The following is a 17,897-nucleotide window of genomic DNA, read 5'->3' as shown; positions in this document are numbered from 1 at the left end:
TGTGCATGCAGAAAGAGAGAGAGAGAAAATACGTGGTCCAAAAGAAAGAAGATAGAGAAATCCTCAAATGCCAAAAATGAAGCTGCAACTCCAAGCTAGAGAGGTAATGGTGTGAGTGGACACCAATATAACCAGGAGAGGGGAGCTGGATATGGACATGGGTCCCAGGGACTGGAAATCAGGGTTTCAGTTTTGGCACAGAGAAGAAGTCCTGGCTTTGTGAGACCTAGACTTGGAAATAAGAACCCTAAAGAAAGCTGAAACTCACAAATGCCTGACCTACACCACAAGAAACAACTGTAACATTTTTGCCCACTAGCCAAGGGAAGACATAGAAAAAAGTGGCAGGAAAAGGGAAATGAAGACTTCATTTAAATAAAACCCATAGTAAAACCATAACCTCACCCTAGCTCTGGTATGGAATCTAAGATACAGTGCTAGAAGCAAAACACAAAAGATGTATAATTAAGTTTCTAGGACACCAGCAGAGCAAACAGCAAGCCACTATCTAAGTTTCCTTTCATAAGGTAAGTTCATTAGTCTAAGACAAAAATAGGCCACACCTGTCAATAAGCTTACAATACAAAGTTCCCAATCACCCAAGAAAATTGTCCACTGTAAGGGAGAGTCAGCAATAATAAATGAGTTAGTCTATTAACATGAACTCATAGAGCAATCTGAAGGAAACTATAGAGTAAAGTAAATGTAAAAAGACAAACCATATTTTTAAAAGGAACATAAGCACAAATGAAATAACAGAATATGGTTAAAAAGACAGATTTGGAGAAAAAAACAAATGGAATGTCTAGAGAGGAAGGCATAATGATTGAAATTTAAAACTCATTGGAAGATGAAAAATCAGATACAGCTTTAGATAAAGCTGAAGAGAAAATTTATAAACTGGAATGTAGATCTTATGAAACTTCCCACAATACAGGGAAGTTTTGTTAATACGTAAGTGAATATGTAAAAGAGAGAATAAAACTAATGGAGGATAGAATGAGAAAATCCAACATTTACTGAATAAAAGAACAAAATTTAAAAGATTTTCAGGTAATCAAGATAGAGAGGATTTATTACTCATAAATCTTACTGAGTAAACTACTGAAAATGAAAAACAATTGGTTCCTTAAAATAAGATGAGACCAATTGAGGAGCAGCTGAAAATAAGATGGAGCTAAACGGTAGACAACATTAACATGGAATATGGGAAGGTGCAAACTAAGTTAAAAATTTCCATTTTCTATATATTGCTCAGGAAAAGAATAGTAACGGTATTTACATTAGACTTCATTGATTCCACTGCTATAGTTAAAATGTTAAGACTTGAGTACACACATAAAAATTGAATGCATAAATTCAAAATAAAAATTTTAAGGGTAGGAAATTGGCAAAAGGAAAACTAGTAAATGAAAACAATAAATGAGATGGTGGAAATAAAGCTACATATATCAGGGATCATAATGTAAATGAATTAAACTCACCTGTAAAAGGAAATCCAAAATTGTAGAAAAAAACTCAGTTTTATTCTGTTTATGAGTCACATACTTAAATCATAATTATAGGAAAAGATTGAAAGTTAAGAAATGGAACTTACAGTATTGTTGAGTATGTAGGTAGGTATGTATGCATGTATTTATTTAGAGACGGAGTCTTGCTCTGTCGCCAGGCTGGAGTGCAGTTGCGTGATCTCGGCTCACTGCAACCTCTGACTCCCTAGTTCAAACGATTCTCCTGCCTCAGCCTCCTGAGTAGCTGGGATTACAGGCACACACCACCACACCCAGCTAATTTTTGTATTTTTAGTAGAGACAGGGTTTTACCATGTTGGCCAGGATGGTCTAGATCTCCTGATCTCGTGATCTGCCGCGTCGGCTTCCCAAAGCAGGATTACAGGTGTGAGCCACTGTGCCGGGTCTGTTCAGTATTTATTTTAACATGTCCAATTAATGGCTTTTACTATCTGATTGGGCTATTCTTTATTCAATTCCATTTCCCATTATGCCTAAGTAATATATATTAGAGATCATTTTTGACTCATAGTTTGAATATAGAGTTTTATTATGGGCTTTATAGTTTTTAGAATGCTTAATTTCAACTGAAAAATTAATCATAAGTTTTCTAAATTGTTTACCAGTTTGATAGTGTTTGGATAAGACATGTTAGAAATCTATTTCTTTCCTCAAATTTGACACCAATTGAAATTTTTCATAAAAAGCCTTTGAAGGTTACTTATAAAACTAATGAATACTTTAAAGATATACTAATGCTAAATGTTAAACAAATGTGTAGTTAAGTGGAAACTTTTGTACTTTGCTAATGGGAATAAAAATTTTTATGGGGAAGCAATTTGACAATATAAGTCAAGAGTTTTAAAGTTATCATACCCTTTGACCCAATAATTCTACTTGAATGCATAAGTTTTAAGTAATTAGTATGAATATCTAAAAATATATACAATCAGCCCTCTGTATCAGTGAGTTGCACATCTGTGGATTCAACCAAGTGCAGGTCAAAAATATTTTTAAAAACAATAAAAAAATACAACAATTAAAAATAAAATTTTAAAATACAGTATAACAATTTATTTAACATTTAAATTAGGTATTATAACCAATCTAGAGATGGTTTAAAGTATACATGAGGATGTGCATAGGTTACATGCAAATACTATGCCATTTTACATAAGGGACTTGAGCAATCTCTGATTTTGGTGTCGATGGTGGGGGGTGGTTCTGGAATCAATCCTCCTTGGATACTGAGGAGCAGCTGTATGCCAAATATGTCTATATTCTTTGTTATTGTAAAAAATGTAAAACCCAAAAGTCTAATATTAGGATGATGGTTAAGTAACACATAGTACTTCCATTAAATGGAACATCATTTATGATGTCCGCTAAAATATTTATGAGGTTTTAACATGGAAAAGCAGAATACGGATTTATATATGTATTTAGTGATAAGCATGTAAAGGTATGCTTAGTAAAAGATGAATGAAACTTATGAATTTTCTGGGCTAATGAGATTACAAGTATTTTTTTTCTTTTTCTATATGCTTTCTATTCTTTTTTTTCTTTTATTTATTTATTTTTATTATTATACTTTAAGTTCTAGGGTACATGTGCACAATGTGCAGGTTTGTTACATATGTATACATGTGCCACGTTCCTGTGCTGCACCCATTAACTCATCATTACATTAGGTATATCTCCTAATGCTATCCCTCCCCCCTCCCCCCACTGCTCAACAGGCCCCGGTGTGTGATGTCCCCCTTCCTGTGTCCATGTGTTCTCATTGTTCAATTCCTACCTGTGAGTGAGAACATGCGATGTTTGGTTTTTTGTCCTTGCAATAGTTTGCTGAGAATGATGGTTTCCAGCTTCATCCATGTCCCTACAAAGGACATGAACTCATCCTTTTTTATGGCTGCATAGTATTCCATGGTGTATATGTGCCACATTTTCTTAATCCAGTTCATCATTGTTGGACATTTGGGTTGGTTCCAGTTCTTTGCTATTGTGAATAGTGCTGCAATAAACATATATGTGCATGTGTCTTTATAGCAGCATGATTTATAATCCTTTGGGTATATATCCAGTAATGGGATGGCTGGGTCAAATGGTATTTCTAGTTCTAGATCCCTGAGGAATCGCCACACTGTCTTCCACAATGGTTGAACCAGTTTACAGTCCTACCAACACTGTAAAAGTGTTCCTATTTCTCCACATCCTCTCCAGCACCTGTTGTTTCCTGACTTTTTAATGATCACCATTCTAACTGGTGTGAGATGATATCTCATTGTGGTTTTGATTTGCATTTCTCTGATGGCCAGTGATGATCATTTTTTCATGTGTCTTTTGGCTGCATAAATGTCTTCTTTTGAGAAGTGTCTGTTCATATCCTTTGCCCACTCAAAAACAAGAAACGGGGAAAGGATTCCCTATTTAACAAATGGTGCTGGGAAAACTGGCTAGCCATATGTAGAAAGCTGAAACTGGATCCCTTCCTTACACCTTATACAAAAATTAATTCAAGATGGATTAAAGACTTCAATGTTAGACCTAAAACCATAAAAACCCTAGAAGAAAACCTAGGCAATACCATTCAGGACATAGGCATGGGCATAGGCATGAATGGGCAATACCATTCAGGACATAGGCATGACTAAAACACCAAAAGCAATGGCAACAAAAGCCAAAATTGACAAATGGGATCTAATTAAACTAAAGAGCTTCTGCACAGCAAAAGAAACTACCATCAGAGTGAACAGGTAACCTACAGAATGGGAGAAAATTTTTGCAATCCACTCATCTGACAAAGGGCTAATATCCAGAATCTACAATGAACTCAAACAAATTTACAAGAAAAAACAAACAACCCTATATGCTTTCTATTCTATACATTATTTATGCTTAGTATTCCATTAGGTTTATAATAATAAATGACATTTTTTAAAAAGAACTGTTGAGGATAGGCCACAGCATGGTCTTGGAAGCGTGGCTCTCTGAATTTAAGAACTAGCTATGTCACTGACTTTGGTCACATTGATTCAAATTAGATTACCAAAACAGTATTTGCATAAAATACTTGTATAAAACCCTAGTTATATGAAACCCTAGGGTGCAAGACTTACTTATAGCCAGTAACACAAGTATTTTGAAGACATGGGGATTCGGAACTGAATTATAGTTTTACATTATTTCCCAGTTGCCTATCACATACAGATATATAGACACGTATCTGTCCTTGCAATCATAATTTAAATTCTTATACTGTGTGATAACTTGGATTCATTATGTGATACTGTGTAATTTCATTTGTGAAATATAATCGTGGTCTTAAACAATTTCAGAAGCTCTATTACATTTTTATACCACTCATACATAGTAGTTCATATTGTAAGTACTGTGTAACATATAATATATATGTATTACACTGGATAAAGTCTCACTGGCCTGAAAAAGTAGTTCCTGCGCTGGAGATAATCAATGCCTTGGTGCCTTCAAATTAAGACCTTTACAAAATTGATGTTATTTCACCAGAATGCGTTACTAAAGAGTAATTAGAAGCCATCAGAATCACTTAAGGTGCCAGAAATAACTTGGACATTTTGGGTTCATAAGCACATACTTAATTGTTTTCAGAACTACATTTTAAAAAGTGGAGTTCTGTGGTACACTAAATGACATGGATTGCATTGAATAAGAAAGGTAAGTTAAATGACGAGTTAATGGGTGCAGCACACGAACGTGGCACATGTATACATATGTAACTAACCTGCACATTGTGCACATGTACCCTAAAACTTAAAGTATAATTAAAAAAAAAAAAGAAAGGTAAGCGATTTGGCGTGTTTGTCGCTATTGAAAATAATTGAAAATATATGTCTGATCTAAAAAAACTTAACATTAATAACAAATATCAGTTTTTACTTAATAATACTACAGAATCAGTATTGGAAGACCAGTTGTACTGTGTACACATTAAAATACTTAGGTTTCTTTATATCATCCCTAAACTGATGTGAAAGCAGCCACCCCCCACATTTTACAATATATTTTTGAAATAGGCTTTACATTAAATGGTTATGACAAGAGAGAGAGACACAGAGAACAGGACACATAGAAAGATACAGAAGAAGCAGAAAACACTTAAGAAATCTCAAAAAATGCTAAGAGAATAAGCATATTATATTTACCTTTTAAGTTGAAATAAAATTGTATTACTGAGACCTGATAACTTTTAACTTTTATAATCTTTTCTTTCCTTTTTTTTTTAAAGTGATGGAGTCTCATTCTGTTGCCCAGGCTGGAGTGCAGTGGCACGATTCTGGCTCACTGCAACCTTCTGCCTCCTGGGTTTAAGCAATTCTCCTGCCTCAGCCTCCTGAGTAGTTGGGATTACAGGCATTCGCCACCCTACCCAGCTAATTTTTGTATTTTTAGTAGAGATGGGGTTTCACCATTTGGCCAGGCTGGTCTCGAACTCCTGACCTCAAGTGATCTGCCCACCTCAGCCTCCCAAAGTGCTGAGATTACAGGCCTGAGCCACCACATGGGGCCTAACTTTTATAATCTTTATAATGAATTTTTAGTAAGATCTATTTGTCATGGATAGCATATAATATGAATAGTTTAATCACTGCTTACTTCTTCCTTTTGAAAATAGCAATTCAAATACTATATATATGGCCTAGTCCAGAAATGCAAATTTATATATATATTTATCAATACAGTAGATTGGATTATTAAGTTACTGCAACCATTCCTATAGATTTTAGTTTTTATTCTCTTTGTAAGTTTGGAGTTTCTCATAGGGATTTTTAACAGTTCAAATCTGAACTTAGAATTACTCCTTGCTTAAGACGGTTCATGCCACAGTAGACAAATTTAAAATTGCAATTTACTAACAAGAACTGCTTGGAATTGTGTCTGCATCAGTGAACTTCCTGACTTTGGGAAATTAAAATGTTAGGCATTCTGCAAAGTTAGCACTTTCAACTCATTAAAAAAATTACACGTCACACAGCTTTTCTATTAATTCTCAGAAGTACAGAGGAAGTGGCAGAGCTCTCCATGTGTAAACTGTGGTGTGGACACACTGCATACCAGGGCCCCCAGAAGCCCAGGTGGATTTAATGTGGGGAAGTAATTTACCTTACAAATACTCATTTCTTGACTTTAGAATGATACGTTTATAACCGCCTGTGGTAGGCATTTGAGAAGGTGCTAGTCATTTCCCAGTGAAATTCTTGTCAACACAGCAGTTTGATAGGAAAGCATAATTGTGAGTGGTAGACAGTGAGAGCTTTTATCTATAGTTGGAAGAAGTTGATGTCATAGCTGTGTTTGTGTAGTTCTTGATATGTGTAGCGTCCCAGCTGGCAAATAAATATTCTGTACATGGCCTGCCTGCCCAACACAATGCTGCACAGTGTCCGGTATAATAAGTGTGGTTTGCTTTTGCTTTTTTCCTTTCTGGTAAAACATTTTCCTGGTTTTGAAAGCAGGGATGTGGTTAGAAACTTTAGCCCACAGAAGCCTAATGAACACCTACGGAGCACCAAACAGGTTAGAAAACAAATGCAAGGTCTTTAGACCTTTAGAACTCTGAGGGGATCAAGAAAGGTGCCACCAAGCCAGCAACTACAGCAAAGCATGGGCTCCTTCGAGATCACGGGGGGTGCAGGTCCAGGGCTGCAAGCTCAATTTTCTTCTTGCTAGAAATCTAGCAGATAGGTTCATGTATTCTAGAAGTCAGTCACCTTATACATCAGGACTCTTCATCATTTTACTTTTTCTATCAGATGTGTTTACTACCATGGAGGGATTCTGGTATCATTGCTTTTGGATTTATAATTTATTTTTCTTTTCTAAGAAGCATTGATGGGGATAGAGTCCATTATATAATATAACACTTAGATAAAACATATATAATATGTTTTATAATATAGTTTACATAATATAGTTTATGTAATATATTATAGTTTATATAACACTTATATAAAACATAATATAGTTTATATAACACTTATATAAAAACACTTGAGTAGCTGATCTATGAGTTTGATATTAATGAACTTAGTTTAAATTTCAGGCATTTATGCTTCACCTACTGTGAATCATGAGATAAGACATTTACATCCTGGGATGTTAATTATCTACTATTCATTTTCAGAAGGGTGTGGCTGGTCACTGTAAGGAACAGGGCTATGAACCAGCTTAGTGAGGCGTGGCCATTGTCCTCAGCAGGCTGGAGCAGTAAATTACCATGGCAATTTAGATAACTGACATCAGTGATAAGCAAATGTTCTTTTTAATTGTTGTTGTCATGTCCTAGGATTTATGTATTCATTTATTTGGAGTTCCTTAAGCCCTATCAATAAATAAACCCTCAGAAGAGTGGTAAATTATAATAAATGACCCTGGGTGTCTTTGACAGACCTGACCTTTGACATCATTAGTGCAGCCCTGATGGGTTTGCTAGATAAGAGCTGACCTTAAAGGATAAAAGAAAATCTGGACATGTTTATTTTGAATGGCCCTTGAGGTTTTAATAAGAACATTTGCAACAGAACAAATGTAATTGGGGTGAAAAAATTGCCCATGTTTTGGCTTAGTGTAAAGTAACTGGCAAAAAAGAAGACCAAGCGGCCAGGTCAAGGAGAGGGGATTCTTCTAACGATAGGATCAGAAAATGAGGAACAATCTTATCAAGTAGCCTAGCGGACTTAGAGTAGATAAATATTACTAAAACTAACCAAGACCTTTGTGACCTAAAAATAGCTACTTTTTTAGAATATGTTTAATGCTTTTATAAATGACATTATGTCATATGCATAACTTGCATCCTAGCCACCCCCATAAGATATGAATCTATCATCTATTGTGCTTAATCCCCACAGTATCCTGAAATCTATTTATGGGTATTAAGGTCATAGAAGCAGCTCCATATTGAAATGTAATGAGTAAACCTCAAAGGCAAGCAGGACACCTCCTAAAACTCTACCTATCTCTTTTTTGGCCAAGTATCTGATACTAATGTAAAGACAGGGTTTTAATGCCCAGACACCTACATATAGACTTTAGAGGGCATAAAAAGTACCATATCTTATATGGTAGTTTAAAGATATTTCAGATTTCATTTTAATTCTGTTTGCTGTCCACCTAATACATTGATTTTAGGCCCTGGCATTAGTTGCTTCTGACCCCAGTCTACTGTGTCAGACATGACCAAGTTAAGAAAAAACTGAATTGAGCTCAATTTAATTAATACTCAAAAGGTAGGAAAGAAAACTTACAAACAGAACTTTTGTTAATCCCCTAATAATAGTTCTCTTTTACAAAGGAAGAAACTGAGGCATAGAATTGAAACAGCCCTCCCAACATCCACAGATGAGTGCTGGAGCCAATGTGTGAAGGCAGATCTGTCTCATTTTTAAGCCTGTTCTCATGCAGGATCTTGGATGCCAGAAGCAAGTGGTTGTCAGCTTTTATTGCTTTAAAATGGGCAAAGGATGCCCTATTTAATGAATGGTGTTGGGAAAACTGGCCATATGCAGAAAACTAAAACTGGACCCCTTCCTTACACCTTATACAAAAATTAACTCAAGATGGACTAAAGACTTAAATGTAAGACATAAAACCATAAAAACCCTAGAAGAAAACCTAGGCGATACCATTCAGGACATAGGCATGGGCAAAGACTTCATGACTAAAACATCAAAAGCAATGGCAACAAAAGCCAAAATTGACAAATGGGATCTAATTAAACTAAAGAGCTTCTGCACAGCAAAAGAAACTATCATCAGAGTGAACAGGCAACCTACAGAATGGGAGAAAATTTTTGCAATCTAACCATCTGACAAAGGGCTAATATCCACAATCAACAAGGAACTTAAACAAATTTATAAGAAAAAAACAACCCCATCAAAAAGTGGGCAAAGGATAAGAACAGACATTTCTCAAAAGAAGACATTTATGCAGCCAACAAACATGAAAAAAAGCTCATCATCACTGGTCATTAGAGAAATGCAAATCAAAACCACAATGAGATACCATCTCACACCAGTTAGAATGGTGATCATTAAAAAGTCAGTAAACAGGCTGGGCACAGTGGCTCACACCTGTAATCCCAGCACTTTGGGAGGCTGAGGCAGGTGGATCACCTGAGGTCAGGAGTTCAAGACCAGCCTGGCCAACATGGTGAAATCCATCTCTACTAAAAATACAAAAAATTAGCTGGGCATGGTGGCAGATGACTGTAATCCCAGCTACTCGGGAGGCTGAGGCAGGAGAATCGCTTGAACCCAGGAGGTGGAGGTTGCAGTGAGCCAAGATCATGCCACTGCACTCCAGCCTGGGCAATGAGAGTGAAACTCCATCTCAAAAAAAAAAGGAAACAACAGATTCTGGGGAGGATATGGAGAAACAGGAATGCTTTTACACTGTTGGTGGGAGTGTAAATTAGTTCAACCATTGTGGAAGACAGTGTGGTGATTCCTCAAGGATCTAGAACCAGAAATACCATTTGACCCAGCAATCCCATTACTGGGTGTATACACAAAGGATTATCAATCATTCTGCTATAAAGACACATGCACACATATGTTTATTGCAGCACTGTTCACAATAACAAAGACTTGGAACCAACCCAAATGCCCATCAATGATAGACTGGATTAAGAAAATGTGGCACATATACACCATGAAATACTATGCAGCCATAAAAAAAGGATGAGTTCATGTTTTTTTGCAGGGACATGAATGAAGCCGGAAACCATCATTCTCAGCAAACTAACTCAGGAACAGAAAACCAAACACTGCATGTTCTCACTCATAAGTGGGAGTTGAACAATGAGAACACACCAACACAGGAAGGGGAACATCGAACATCGGGGCCTGTCAGGGGGTTGGGGGGCTAGGGGAGGGATAGCATTAGGAGAAAACCTAATGTAGATGACAGGTTGATGGGTGCAGCAAACCACCATGGCATGTGTATACCTATGTAACAAACATGCACATTCTGCACATGTATCTCAGAACTTAAAGTATAATTAAAAAAAAGGGATTTTCTTTTGATGTGTAGAGCTCCTCCAATTATTGATGTTTATTCCTTTTTTCCACATGGCATCATTTCTGAGGGAAATTATGTTTCTCCTTTAAATATTTACTTATAGGGTTTTATGCCAAATGCAATGTGATTATCATGCATTAACAACTACATCACTCTAGCAAGGCTCCCCAGTCACATTAGAGTGGAAATGCCGAGGTTTGGTACATCTCTTTGCTTGCCCCACACTTGAAACAGAAGACACTGTTTGGAAATTTTTTTCATTTAAAGGAGATAACCTCTCTATGCTATTTTTGGCTTTATAAGTGTCATGACTATAAATGATAATATTTCAAATGGAGAGATATTTTACAGTCCAAATCAGCAGGGTTATCTCATGCAATCACCAAATTACAAATTAAGCCAGGTGCCTACCAAGCCCTCTTCTGTTATTTCCTTGTCTCTCCTCATTCGAATCTACTAATTATTGCTCACATAGTACTTAAGAAGGACGGTGGAGGTGTAGCCTGAGGGCTGGGATCCAACCCCGGCTCTGCTGTTTCACCAGCTTTATAATGTTAGACAAATCCCTTTACCACTCTATGCTCAAAGGGTTAAATTAGGGAGTTCCAATCAATGATCTATTTTCACTCCAACATCCTGGGGGTTTGCAAGTTTGTGAGAACATAGACTTGGTTTTGAGGATTTAAACCTGGCTAATGATGTTCAGAAGTTATGACATTTCTCACATCAGAATATTTGCTTGATAATTATTTATATGAAAGTATGTATTATGTTATAAAAACAGTTTGAATTATTTTTTTAAAAAGTAATAATAAAACCATGATCATTTTTTGCTATCTATCCATATGGCTTGGAAAGAAAAAATTTGAAAAGGCTAGAAAAATAAAAGTAGTTGCTGTTTATTGGGGAAATGAAGATTTACATTTGGTTTCTGGCATTATTCTTGAGACTCTCAAATATAAACCCACCAGACAGGCTACATTTAGGTATATTGTTGCTCAGTTACTGGGTCTTGGCTGTGTACTTAGGGATAATTTGATATTACTTCCTTCAGTGTAAACACCAAGGAAAGCTCTCTTGCTCTCTTTCTTTTTTTACAATACTTGGACATGGGCTCTGATCTTTTACAATGGTTGGACATCACTAAAAAGTTTGGGCAACCTCACCTCTAGTCTAAATGATGACCTTGTGCAAATTAGAAAAAAGTCATTCGTTCCCTAAGTCACTTTACTACCAGCAGCCAGAAAATGGTTCTATGATTAATCCAAATCTACAGTAAACACAAATATGAATGCTGCCACCCAGAGCTGGACAATGCAAAATTATACATTGTCAGTTTTATTGACCCAAATTTTAGTTGGTAGAATATCAACACTTTGGGTAACTTTGCAAACATCCTTTCTCACCTTTGAGACTCTGTCTCCTCATATGAAACAGATTGAATGAGACAATCTCTTGAGATAATGTTTTGAGCAATTATGAGATGGTCTTCAAGTAAAAGGAGCATTGCATGGACTGTTTAAGACATAGCCTGCTCTTGCTCCAGTTTTCAAATATTTTTCCTTCACTTAAAGGTTTTCTCCATATCGAATCTCCTTTAGTCTGTATTCCTGCAGGTCAGGAAAATCTATGCTTTAAAAAATAAATTTTCTTTAAAAATACAAGTTACAGCTGGGTGCGATGGCTCACACCTGTAATCCCAGCACTTTGGGAAGCCAAGGTGGGAGGATTGCTTGAGCCCAGGAGTTCAAAACCAGCCTGGGCAACATAGCGAGACCCCATCTCTACAAAAAAATTTTTTAAATAGCCTGGGTGTGGTGGTGCAGATATGTGGTCCCAGCTACTTGAGAGGCTGAGCTGGGAGGATTGCTTGATCCCAAGAGGTGGAGGCTGCAGTGAGCTATGATCACACCACTGCACTCCAGCCAGCATGACAGAGCAAGACCCTATCTCGAAATAAATATTTAAAAAAAAAAAACATTGTTTTAAAGTGGATATAGGTTATAAGCAGTTACCCTTGAAAAAGCACTGATCTTGAAAAAGCAGTTGCTGAGGCCACACTGTACCCAGGGATAACAAGCCTCATACCTTTCCCTGAACGCCATGCCTGTTCTTGCCTTCTCAGTCAAAAAGAGGTGATTTTGAAAGTTGTTATCAAGGGAGGTGGATTTTGTTCTGGGCCATCCTTTCATGGCAAGATTGTTTCTTTCATTGCAGGACATTCAATATCCTTGGCCTCCACTCACCAAATGCCAAAAAACAACCACCTAATCCTTATGACAACCAAAAAAAAACACCACCCCTACCCCATTTCCAAACACCCTCTTGAGAAATTGCATCACTCTTGGTTGAGATACCTTTTTACCATCAATTTGCACTCTGGCCTTGAAAATGTGCTTTGGAAACATACCACCATATCTTTTGCCAGAAGCCACAAAGGACAGGCATAAGCCTTTTTACATGAAGAGAGTGCAAGAGTCCTTAGAAGAGAGCATTGCATATGGCTTCTCTGAAGAACTGGGCTCCCTGTCTATGTAATAACTGGGGAAACAAATTCAAACGAGTTTCCTAAGATCACTCATTAGATAATAGGCTATGTTGACTCTACAGATAAAATCCCTTAAGGACCCAGCATCTTAGTATACCTTAGTAACGTGCATCATAATTATATCAATGTCATTGTTGGTCATTTCTTGATTACTGGCAATGTACCAGCACCTTACAAATCTCATTTATCCTTTCCACAGCTCTAGATGTAAGTATTCATATCCCCTTACACAGATTAGAAAACTGATACTTAGAAAAGTGAAGTAGTTCGGCAAAGCTCTCCCAGCTAAGTGGCAGAGCTAGGATTCAAGCTGATGTTCATGACACTGAAAAGCAGTGTACTGGCCCATGGCCTGGTGCTTTTCTTAGCCCACCTTACTTTGAAGTAGCAGGAAAGTTAACTGAAATCCCTAACTTTTGAACCAGGCTGTCGGTAGCAACCGAAAAACAATTATTTTGCACTGTGTTCCGCCGGAGATGTTATTTTTCATTATTGCTAGGACTACTCTCAGCAGGTTCACCTCATTAGCTGAAGAAAATGTTCCCTGTTGTTCCGTGAGAGACGGATCAGATGGAGAAGCATAAAAACAAACTCCAGAAAGTGATTCTGTGTTCCCCTCATTTAGGGGATGGAACAGTAATCCCCTTCTTCTCTGATTCCCAGCCTGCTAAGTGATGTTTTACTTCTGTAGTTGCAGAAGTGTTTTGAAAATGATGGAAAAAGTTTTACAGGGATGCCTTACATAACTTTTTATCAGTGTTTCCATAACAGAGTAAATTGGAGTGTCAAACCTTTGGTGAGTACACTTAATACTGGTCTGTTTTAAATTTTCCCATGTAGGAAAATAAGAGTTTGGCTAGATTGGTCCTAATTGCCTGTGAGGAATAACTAAAGTAAGTGAGACTTTGTAAAATATTTTTTAAATTTTTTAAATATTAAATATTTTAATATTTTAGAGTGAGGCTATATTTAATTTTTTTAATATTTTATTTTCATTCAGAGCAACCTCAAATGCAAACACTTCATCAGTTATATTATACACCTATTGACAGACATCTCCCAAGCCATGTGTTATAGAAGCCATCTGTAAAACCCTATCACTTTGCTCCATTTGACAATCCATATCTATAGAAACCAAAGTGATTTTTTTCAAAATGACATTCGATCACAGGATATGCATTTCACTTAGAATAAAATCAAAACTCACTGTGGAGGGCAGGTGCAGTGACTCGGGCCTGTAATCCTAGCATTTTGGGAGGCTAAGGTGGGCAGATAGCTTGAGCCCAGGATTTCGAGACCAGTCTAGCCAACATGGTGAAACCCCGCGTCTAGTAAAAATACCAAAATTAGCCGGACATGGTGGTGCACACCTGTAATCCCAGCCACTCGGGAGGCTGAGACAGGAGAATCGCTTGAACCCGGGAGGCGGAGGTTGCAGTGAGCCGAGATCGTGCCATTGCACTCCAGCCTGTGTGACAGAGCAAGACTCCTCATCCTGGCCCACCAGGACGTGACCTGGTGCTGCCTGTCCTCTGACCCCACCTCCTCCCTTTCCTTTCTTGCTTGCTCCCCACCCTCTAACCATTCTGTCTTTCTGTCAGGACTTTCGTATTTATTGTCGTTTCTCATCAAGCACTTGCCTCCTGATCTTAACTTGGCAGATTCTTTCTTTTTTTCAAGCTCCAGGTCAAATTTCATCTCAATTAAAAAAAAAATTCTTCCTTAATTCCCTAAGTTGGCCATCCTGATATCTCCAAACACATTATGTTCTTTTGGTTTATTTTTAAAAGAACTTTTTTACTATTTGAAATGATCTTATTATTTTGTTTACTTGCTTATTTTCTGTTAAACTTCAGTAAAAACAGGAAAGTATCCCCATGTCTACAACAGAACCCAGAATATAATAAGGTTCAAGAGTATTTGCTAAACGGATGATGAATGAATGAATGAATGAATGAATTCCAATTCTGTGCCTGGAATGAGATTGAAGTTTCAGATAAATACCATAAGGCACAAAACATTTATTGAGTAGTTTAAATCTACATAATATTTGTGAAAGTTGACATTCAAATCGAAGTTACGAAGTTATATTCTCTATTCTTGGTCTGCCTATCAAGAACAGGAATTCTGGTGGGAAGCAGGGACAAAAAACTCAGAACTGCTTTACAGGGAGAAATTTCAGACCACGTGATATCTAGCTGGAGATTGGCTTTCCTTTTGCAAGACGCAGCTCTTCTGCTTATTCAAGCAGGACCACGCTGATTCTTTTCTTTTTATTTTTTGAGACAGAGTCTCGCTCTATCACCCAGGCTGGAGTGCAGTGGCGCAATCTCTGCTCACTGCAATCTCCGCCTCCCAGTCTCAAGTGATTCTCCCACCTCAGCCTCCTGAGTAGCCGGGATCACAGGCACGCGCCACCATGCCTAGCTAATTTTTTGTATTTTGGGTAGAGATGGGCTTTCACCATGTTGCCCAGATTGTCTCATACTCATGAGCTCAGGCGATCCACCTGCCTCAGCCTCTTAAAGTTCTGGGATTACAGATGTGAGCCACCATGCCCGGCTGCCAGGCTGATTCTTACCAAAAGTTTCAGGATGAGCATCATAGCATTTGTAAACATGCCTTTTATACTCATTTCCTTGCCCTCTTACCTGCAAAAATAAGTCTTTTGACATTCTTCTACTTAACATCATCACTTCCAGGAAGATGGCATTGTGATCTGGTCTCCTCTACTAGCAGTGAACTTGTTTTGTGTTAAGTCTTTGGGTTTTGAAAATAGAGCCTGTGTATGTCCCAGATGTCCTTTTATTGAGTTCACAGAATACAAATGGAAAAATTTTATTACCAGGCAGTGGTGTTTAAAAATGAAAATCAAACCTAATACATGGACTCAGACAACTAGAATAAGGAATATAATATTTATAAAACTGAGTAGGAGGTTGCAATCATTGCTCTAAAATAAGGCATTAAAAATGAATTCAGAGCAAACCTATCTGTGCTACAGCAAAGCTCTCTTTCATTAAGGTAGCACTGCATGTTTCTGCAGAATTAGTTCCCCCAAATAGGTAAATAGCCTGTAAGAACTGAGTGTTCGGCAAACTACGGAAGTGCTACCTGAGGCACGATTTAGAGTTGCTTTTAGTATTACAGCTTTATAGACCTTTCATTTTGAACCAGTTAATTGTGAAACTTGTTTTCCTCTGTTTTTTGCCCTTGAGTATTACTGGGAAGGTTTAATTCACAGGCTTCTTAGTCATCTTCATTTTATTAATCCAAATGGTGCTGTATCATTTGATTAATTCATATGTAGCAGAATAGTAAATCTTGGAGAACTGTGGTTACCAGTATAAGATATACTTTAAAACTTTCCATAGGTTTTTCACTTCAAAAAGTTTGTGTTGCACATATTTTAAGTGACTTTTCCCTATCTTATTCCACTTCACATTATTATCATTATCCATATTGCATTATTATTGTTAGTTTCCACCTTCAGAATACACTAAAAAGGAAGAGAAATAAAATGCTAGTGCTATTTCTGCATTTTTCTATTGAGATGAAGTTTTTATTTTTCCCAATATACACCATTTCTCTGAAGCCCTAAAATAAATAACCTTATAACCTCTAGGCCCTATTGATTTTCTAATGATTTCAAATAAAAAGCATCCAGTTTCCATTGCATTGACAAACTGTTCAGTCCCTAGGCAAAACCTATCGAACTCCTATTAAATGAAGGGGGCAAGAAACAACAGAAAATCCAAAAAGTAGATTTGAGATGGAGCGGGGGAGAGGTGGTCTCAGCTTAGCTCAGTAAATGGGTACTTAACCTTTGACCAATGATGACAGGTCTTCTTTAGTTCTCTTAGACCAAGCACAAGCTGTTATGATTAAATAAAAAAGAAAAAAAAACTGTTTAGAGCCTTACTGAATATGTCCTGGGAATTAAAGCATATGGCAGGGATAAGGAAAAAAGATTTTCCTTATGCTAATGACCCCTGATGTCTGAAATAAATTAGATCCATTAGAGTTTATGCTCAATAAAAGAAAGACTTTAAGCACTCCAAAGTTAGTGACTCGAGACCAGTTTTTGCTCTAAAATTCAATCTGCCTGCTTATTAATTCTTAGTGAGGCTCCAGAGCAGACAGGAGATGCAAAATCATAATTTTGTACTGAATCAGAATTTTAAAAGACCACAGGTTTCTTTTCCTTTTAATTAAACCATTTTTCATGCTTCCTATTTTCTTTCCCTCATTAATTTGATTTTGTTCCCATTTTTGTTTCATTTTTTTTTCTTTTCAAGGTTTCATTTATCCCATTTCAACTGAACAGAGAACCCAGAATGAATATGGATTTTCTTGTAAGTTTGATGTTTGGATTTTATGTTGCTGAATAATCATTTAATGTTATTGCCCCTAGTTCAAGTTTATCTTTCTTCGGATTACAGATGTGCACACAGGAAATAGGAGCCTAATATATTCTAACATGAAAAATAAATTAGATTTTTGCTGCTGAAGAGAAGAAAGGGTCATTTCAAGACTCTGCCAACTTTAAAATCTATCAGTCTACCATTCAAACCCTGAGTCCCAGTAGCTGACAAAACATATCATGAAATGTGCTGATATAAGTAAAGGGCAGGGTTCAAATACCAAAACGGAAAGGGTTGAAAAAAGACAGATCGGTTGAGCTAGAAATCATGAATGTTGAATAAGTAACTATGACCTGGTAAAGTAAAACAATAAGAATTTAGATATAATATTCTGACCAGAGTTCAGAATCC

The 17,897-nt window shown here is 36.9% G+C and overlaps 1 protein-coding gene across 2 annotated transcripts in view; it reads left to right on the top strand.

Moving 5' to 3' along the window:
• Window positions 1-17,897, top strand: part of UNC5C (unc-5 netrin receptor C) — a 388,152-nt gene that overhangs the window by 317,003 nt on the left and 53,252 nt on the right. Inside the window, exon 8 of one of the 2 annotated variants that reach the window (XM_008955313.5) lies at window positions 17,421-17,477. The exons of the other annotated variant lie outside the window; for it this stretch is intronic. Within the exon in view, the coding sequence (XP_008953561.1) occupies window positions 17,421-17,477 (57 nt within the window). The remainder of the gene's footprint in view (window positions 1-17,420; window positions 17,478-17,897) is intronic. 2 annotated transcript variants of the gene reach the window in all.

Source organism: Pan paniscus, chromosome 3 (assembly GCF_029289425.2).
Source record: "Pan paniscus chromosome 3, NHGRI_mPanPan1-v2.0_pri, whole genome shotgun sequence".
Classification (NCBI taxonomy): domain Eukaryota; kingdom Metazoa; phylum Chordata; class Mammalia; order Primates; family Hominidae; genus Pan; species Pan paniscus.
This window is presented reverse-complemented; position numbering and strand designations above follow the sequence as displayed.